Below are 6,928 nucleotides of genomic sequence, written 5' to 3'. Positions count from 1 at the left end.
GTACAGTATACACAGAACCGACGTACCAGTCGGACAAAACACATGGTGATGGAACACGTATTGTGCATAGAAAAGAGAGGCAAGAAAGGAGGATACCTAGTCAGTTCCACAACTGAATGGATTCACCAGAAATGTTTAACTCTGAATCAGGGAGGTGCCATCCATGTCATCAGCGCCCGAAGAGCAGTTGTTGTTGTTGGTTAACTGCCTTGCTCAAGGGCAGAACGGTAGATTTGTCCACCTTGCCGGCTCGGGGATTCAAACCAGCAACCTTCCGGTTACTGGCTCAACGCTCTTAACTGCTAGGCTACCTGCCTAGGCCTGTGTGTGATCCACAGCAAACAGATGATATTCCTCTGGGGAATGCCAATCATGCCAACCTTTGATCAATCTGTTTGGTATCTGAATAGACCAAGTTGAAGGAAGATCTGAGTGCCAAATATTTTCATGCTCTACTACATAATGTTTACATATCTTACAGTATATACAGTTGAAGTCGGAATTTTACATACACCTTAGCCAAATACATTTAAACTCAGTTTTTCAAAATTCCTGACATTTAATACAAGTAAAAATTCCCTGTCTTAGGTCAGTTAGGATCACCACTTTATTTTAAGAAGTGAAATATCAGAATAATAGTAGTGATTTATTTCAGCTTTATTTCTTTCATCACATTCCCAGTGGGTCAGAAGTTTACATACACTCAATTAGCATTTGGTAGCATTGCCTTTAAATTGTTTTGGGTCAAACATTTTGGGTAGCCTTCCACAAGCTTCCCACAATAAGTTGGGTGAATCGTGGCCCATTCCTCCTGACAGAGCTGGTGTAACTGAGTCATGTTTGTAGGCCTCCTTGCTCGCACACGCTTTTTCAATTTTGCCCACACATTTTCTATGGGATTGAGGTCAAGGCTTTGTGATGGCCACTTCAATTCCTTGACTTTGTTGTCCTTAAGCCATTTTGCCACAACTTTGGAAGTATGCTTGGGGTCATTGTCCATTTGGAAGACCCATTTGCGACCAAGCTTTAACTTCCTGACTGATGTCTTGAGATGTTGCTTCAATATATCCACATAATTTCCCCATCTCATGATGCCATCTACTTTGTGAAGTGCACCAGTCCCTCTTGCAGCAAAGCACCCCCACATCATGATACTGCCACTCCAGTGCTTCACGGCTGGGATGGTGTTCTTCGGCTTGCAAGCCTCCCCTTTTTCCTACAAACATAACTATGGTCATTACGGCCAAACAGTTCTATTTTTGTTTCATCAGACCAGAGGACATTTCTCCAAAAAGTACAATCTTTGTCCGCATGTGCAGTTGTAACCCGTAGTCTGGCTTCTTTATGGCGGTTTTGGAGCATTGGCTTCTTCCTTGCTGAGCGGCCTTTCAGGTTATGTCGATATAGAACTCATTTTACTATGGATATAGATACTTTTGTACCCATTTCCTCCAGCATCTTCACATGGTCCTTTGCTGTTGATCTGGGATTGAGTTGCACTTTTCGCACCAAAGTACGTTCATCTCTAGGAGACCGAACACGTCTCCTTCCTGAGCGGTATGATGGCTGTGTGGTCCCATGGTGTTTATACTTGCATACTATTGTTTGCACAGATGAACGTGGTACCCTCAGGCATTTGTAAATTGCTCCCAAGGATGAACCATACTTGTGGAGGTCTACAATTTTTTTCTCTCTGAGGTCTTGGCTGATTTCTTTAGATTTTTCCATGATGTCAAGTAAAGAGGCACTGAGTTTGAAGATGTGGATGTATTTCAAGGCCTACCTCCAATTGACTCAAAAACCTCTGTCCCACTGGAATTGTGATACAGTGAATTATAAATTAAATAATCTGTCTGTAAACAATTGTTGGAAAATTGCTTGTGTTATGCACAAAGTAGATGTCCTAACCGACTTGCCAAAACTATTGTTTGTTAGCAAGAAATTTGTGGAGTGGTTGAAAAATGAGTTTTAATGACTCCAACCTAAGTGTATGTACACTTCTGATTTCAACTGTACTATAATACACCTCTAATAGACGGACTAGTCATCTACCTAATAGAGGAGTCTAATGAGATTTTTATCCACTGGCTTTTTACTAATACAGAAAACGCATCAATACATTAAGAGAATGAGAGGTTGTGCACAATTCAAAATGACACCACCCTTAGTGAACCACACACTCAACTTCACAACAAACTAATTTAGGTGAGAAGATAAAAACACAAACAAGCAGACATAGTTTTGTCATTTCAGAGGAACATAATAAATACATTGAGTCTTACTGACATTTTAGAGCTGGGTAGCGGTGTAAAAAAATATATACAAAACGTAATAATTCCAACACTATCAATAATTAAAAACTAAAAAGACAAGCCTTTAATAGCCTCTTGTTGATAATGTCACCGATTAGCTTTCTGTAATAAAAGTATCCCGTCTTCAGACACATCTACATATTCATCCTTGTCTTGTCAATCTTTGGATTGTATTTGGAAAATAAGATTTATTTTCTGCACATACAAGACATCACACCGACAGTGTTCTATTGTATAGGGATCCGTTTTCTGGGGCATTAATGGTGGTTAGTCATGGAGAACATTTTACATATAATTTTTTCATTCTTCAACCTGACCAATGTCTCTGAAACTCTCATTCATCTTTCTTAATTTCTCTCTGTCCATCATCACCATAATGTCAATCATCTCCAAATCTCTGTCTTTCTTCATCTTAAACTCACTCAATCCTTTCCTCCAGAAATGGTCCCCTCTTGCTACAAAAAGCCCTGCTTTGTCTCTCTTCATGAGTTGGTCAGTCTGGTGTTCCCTCCCTCTATGGTATATCTGCCTGTTTCGTCCTGCCTCGCGTACACAAAAACAGATATGGGATGAATTACATGCTCCCCACAAGCCAGTTTCACTTTGAGATGAGATATACGCAAAGGCCCATAGTTTGGGTCACCCACAGACGCAACAGAAAACAGCATGTTCAAAGTGGGAGCTGACCCATTTCCAGTAATGTGTCACTGGAGGACAGACCTTACCATGCAATTACTCTGGGAGTGGTCTTTCTCTCCTTCCCCAAAATGTTAGTTTTTCAGATTCAGAATAGAACTCATTGGACAGGGCCAGACCCACTGTGCTGTGCATACAGTGCACATAGAGCAACCAGTGTTGTCCAATAGCAACAAATGTTTTTTTCTCTCTAGTGCTTTTGCCTTCCTCAAAGCATTCCTGTACATGTTAATGTAACTGCGGCACTGGCGGTCCCAAGTACCATGCCCACGTGTTGGTCATGCAAATCAAATCAACCATATGTTGCCAGCTGGGTACAGCACCCTGTGGTGTGGTGGTCTCTTTGGGGTAGAATTTCCTTTATGAAGCGTTAAAAGCAGCTAGGAAGTTTCAAATGGTCAGAAACAGAAAGGACGTGGTCCAGTACAGTGAGGACCAGCCTAGCGGTGCCAGACCAGGCATCCTGTGGTTTAGCAGGAAGAAAAGTTTTTGTAAAGTACTGAGGCCTGCCACTACAATAACGGCTCCTAGACACAGCCGTACTCATACCATACAGTCTGAGGGTCGTTGTTGGGGTCTGGGGAGGCGGAGGTGCTCCTGGGGTGCTCCTCTGTGCTGCAGCTCAGCCCCTCTCCTCCCGCCACCTCTGGTTTCTTCAGCAGCGGGCAGTCAGCCTGGAGCCTCGCATCCCCCTCCTGTGGCTCCTCCAGCCTCAGAGCCGGCGCTGCCCTCAACATGGCAACCTCCCCACAGTGGTTCTTCTGGCGGGTGGGCTGTCCTTGTGGCTGCAGTCCGGAGCTGGGGCTGTTGTTCCTGGGAGTGGAGCCTGGTGTTGTTCTCCCTCCGTAGCACTTGGGCTGCAGGGACAGGGAGGAGGAGTGGTGCTGGGGAGGGGCCAGGTTGAGAGGTTCCTCTTTGGGTGGAGCCAGAGACAGTCTGCGGGGGTCGATGTCCAAGGGTCCTGCTAACCTGGCAGACTGGGGGCGCTCCCTGGCCGTGGCTCCAGCCCCAGGCCTCCTGACCACCCCATCCCCACCACCTCGGCTGGGCGAGCCTCCTGCCTCCATGTCTGGCCGGTAGCTACCTGGACCATTGGAGCGCAGCAAGTCAGCGGAGGCCAGGCTGAAGGTCCGAGACAAACTGCTGCTGCCCAGACCTCCTCCATAGGGTGCAAAGGGTCCCAGGGGTAAAGGCCGCCCCCCTGTCCCTAACCCGTTGCTGGTCCGGTTGGGTAGGGTCTCTGAGTGGGACTGGGGCATGGAGGTGGATCCCTCTTGTAGCAGGACACTGGGCTTGACACACTGGCCTGGTTTGGAGGTCCTGCCTGGCCCCTCACCAGCCCGGTGGAGGTCTGTGTCTCTCTTCACAGTGGGCGTAACATAGCTGGTGGGGGTCTTGGCTCCATCTCTCAGAGGAGAGGGTCGACAAAGGGTGGATCTCTCTCTCTGTTCTAATGGGTTGAAGTAGTCCGCCACCAGATCTTCCCGACTGCCTGACAGCACCTGAGGGGAGGGAGAAGGGAGACAGAAACAGTACGTAGACAGGTTCATCAAGGAAATAAACCCTCATCACCCAGGGAGGGAGTCCATCCAGAGCTATAACTCTCCATGCTCAAATTCCTGGATTACTGTACAGACATCAGACTGATCCAATCAGTGTTTGTTTAGATGGTGTCCGTTAAACAGCATTAAAGATTCCCCGGCCTACTGCTCGCAGGGATAACAGCCAATGAGACGATAAGAAAACTAATTTAAGAAATCCTTTTATAAACAAGGTGAAATATTGATTTGGTCTCACCTACATGCACCATTAAGAATACAGGGACTGAGGGGCCTCCCGGGTGGCGCAGTGGTCTAATGCTGTGCCACCAGAGATTCTGGGTTCGCTCATGGGGCGGCGCACAATTGGCCCAGCGTCAGCTGGGGTTAGGGAGGGTTTGGCCGGCAGGGATATCCTTGTCTCATCGCGCACTAGCGACTCCTGTGGCAGGCCGGGCGCAGTGCACGCTGACCAGGTCGCTAGGTGTTTCCTCCGACACATTGGTGCGGCTGGCTTCCGGGTTGGATGTGCGTTGTGTCAAGAAGCAGTGTGGTTTGGTTAAGTTGTGTTTCGGAGGACCTCTCGACCTTCGCCTCTCCCGAGTCCGTACGGGAGTTGCAGCGATGAGACAAGACAGTAACTACTACTAATTGCGGAGAAAAAGGGGTAAAAAATAAATAAATAAAAATACAGGGACTGTGAGGTAACGCCACTGCTCAGGTATCAATCAATACAGCACTTTGGGAACAGCACTTTTGGAACAATGGGTGTTTAGGCATCAACAGGGCTCAATCAAAATTAGTTAAGCGTCTTAATTAGTTTTTGTGTTTTAAGTGGTTAGAGGGGCACAAAACAATCAGATTGGTCAATGCATTCAGAGAGATAGAAAGAGAGCAAGGCGTTAATCTCTTTCTCAAGGGGCTTTATTGGCATGGGAAATGTTTACATTGCCAAAGCAAGTGAAATAGATAAACAAAAGTGAAGTAAACAATAAAAATGAACAGTAAACATTACTCACAAAAGTTTCAAAAGAATAAAGACATTTCAAATGTCATATTATGTCTATATACAGGGTTGTAACGATGTGCAAATACAGTACCAGTCAAACGTTTGGACACATCTACTCATTCAAGGGTTTTTCTTTATTTAAAAACAATTCTACATTGTAGAATAATAGTGAAGACATGAAATAACACCTATGGAATCATGTAGTAACCAAAAAAGGTGTTCAACAAATACAAATATATTTTATATTTGAGATTCTTCAAAGTAGCCACCCTTTGCCTCGATGACATCTTTGCACACTCTTGGCACTCAACCAGCTTCACCTGGAATCCTTTTCCAACAGTCTTGAAGGAGTTTCCACATATGCTGAGCACTTGTTGGCTGCTTTTCCTTCACTCTGCTGTCCAACTCATCCCAAACCATCTCAATTGGGTTGAGGTTGGGTGATTGTGGAGGCCAGGTCATCTGATGCAGCACTCCATCACTCTCCTTCTTGATCAAATAGCCCTTACACAACCTGGAGGTGTGTTGGGTCATTGTCCTGTTGAAAAACAAATGATAGTCCTACTAAGCCCAACCCAGATGGGATAGCGTAACGCTGCGGAATGCTGTGGTAGCCATGCTGGTTAAGTGTGCCTTGAATTCTAGATAAATCACAGACAGCACCATCACACCTCATCCATGCTTCATGGTGGCAACCACACATGGAGATCATCCATTCACCTACTCTGCTTCTCACAAAGACACGGCAGTTGCAACCAAAAATCTCAAATTTGGACTCATTCGACCAAAGAAAAGATTTCCACTGGTCAAATGTCCATTGCTCGTGTTTCTTGGCCCAAACAAGTCTCTTCTTATTATTGGTATCCTTTAGTAGTGGTTTCTTTACAGCAATCCAACCATGAAGGCCTCTGAACAGTTGATGTTGAGATGTGTCTGCTACTTGAACTCTGAAGCATTTATTTGGGCTGCAATTTCTGAGGCCGGTAACGCTAATGAACTTCTCCTCTGCAGCAGAGTCCTCATGAGAGCCAGTTACATCATAGCACTTGATAGTTTCTTAAAGTGCAGTTGCAAAAACTTTCAAAGTCCTTGAAATGTTCAAGATTGACTGACCTTCATGTCTTAAAGTAATGATGGTCTGTCATTTCTCTTTGCTTAATTGAGCTGTTCTTGCATTAATATGGACTTGGTCTTTTACCAAATAGGCCCATCTTCTGTATACCACCCCTACCTTGTCCCAACACAACTGATTGGCTCAAACGCATTCAGGAAAGACATTCCACAAATGAACTTTAAACAAGGCACACCTGTTAATTGAAATGCATTCCAGTACTACCTCATGACGCTGGTTGAGAGAATGACAAGAGTGTGCA

At 45.2% G+C, this 6,928-nt stretch overlaps 1 protein-coding gene across 1 annotated transcript in view; it reads right to left on the bottom strand.

The window, feature by feature from the left end:
• Nucleotides 1-2,074: 2,074 nt before the first annotated feature.
• Nucleotides 2,075-6,928, bottom strand: part of LOC110505721 (protein Daple) — a 101,099-nt gene continuing 96,245 nt past the window's right edge. The window contains exon 32 of the mRNA XM_021585116.3: nucleotides 2,075-4,510. Coding sequence (XP_021440791.3) covers nucleotides 3,536-4,510 — 975 coding nt within the window. The 3' untranslated portion in view covers nucleotides 2,075-3,535. The remainder of the gene's footprint in view (nucleotides 4,511-6,928) is intronic.

The sequence above is a fragment of the Oncorhynchus mykiss genome, chromosome 25 (assembly GCF_057628025.1).
Source record: "Oncorhynchus mykiss isolate SJ-2025 chromosome 25, ASM5762802v1, whole genome shotgun sequence".
Lineage (NCBI taxonomy): Eukaryota > Metazoa > Chordata > Actinopteri > Salmoniformes > Salmonidae > Oncorhynchus > Oncorhynchus mykiss.
Note: the sequence above shows the minus strand (reverse complement) of the source record. Positions and strands in the feature narration are given on the sequence as shown.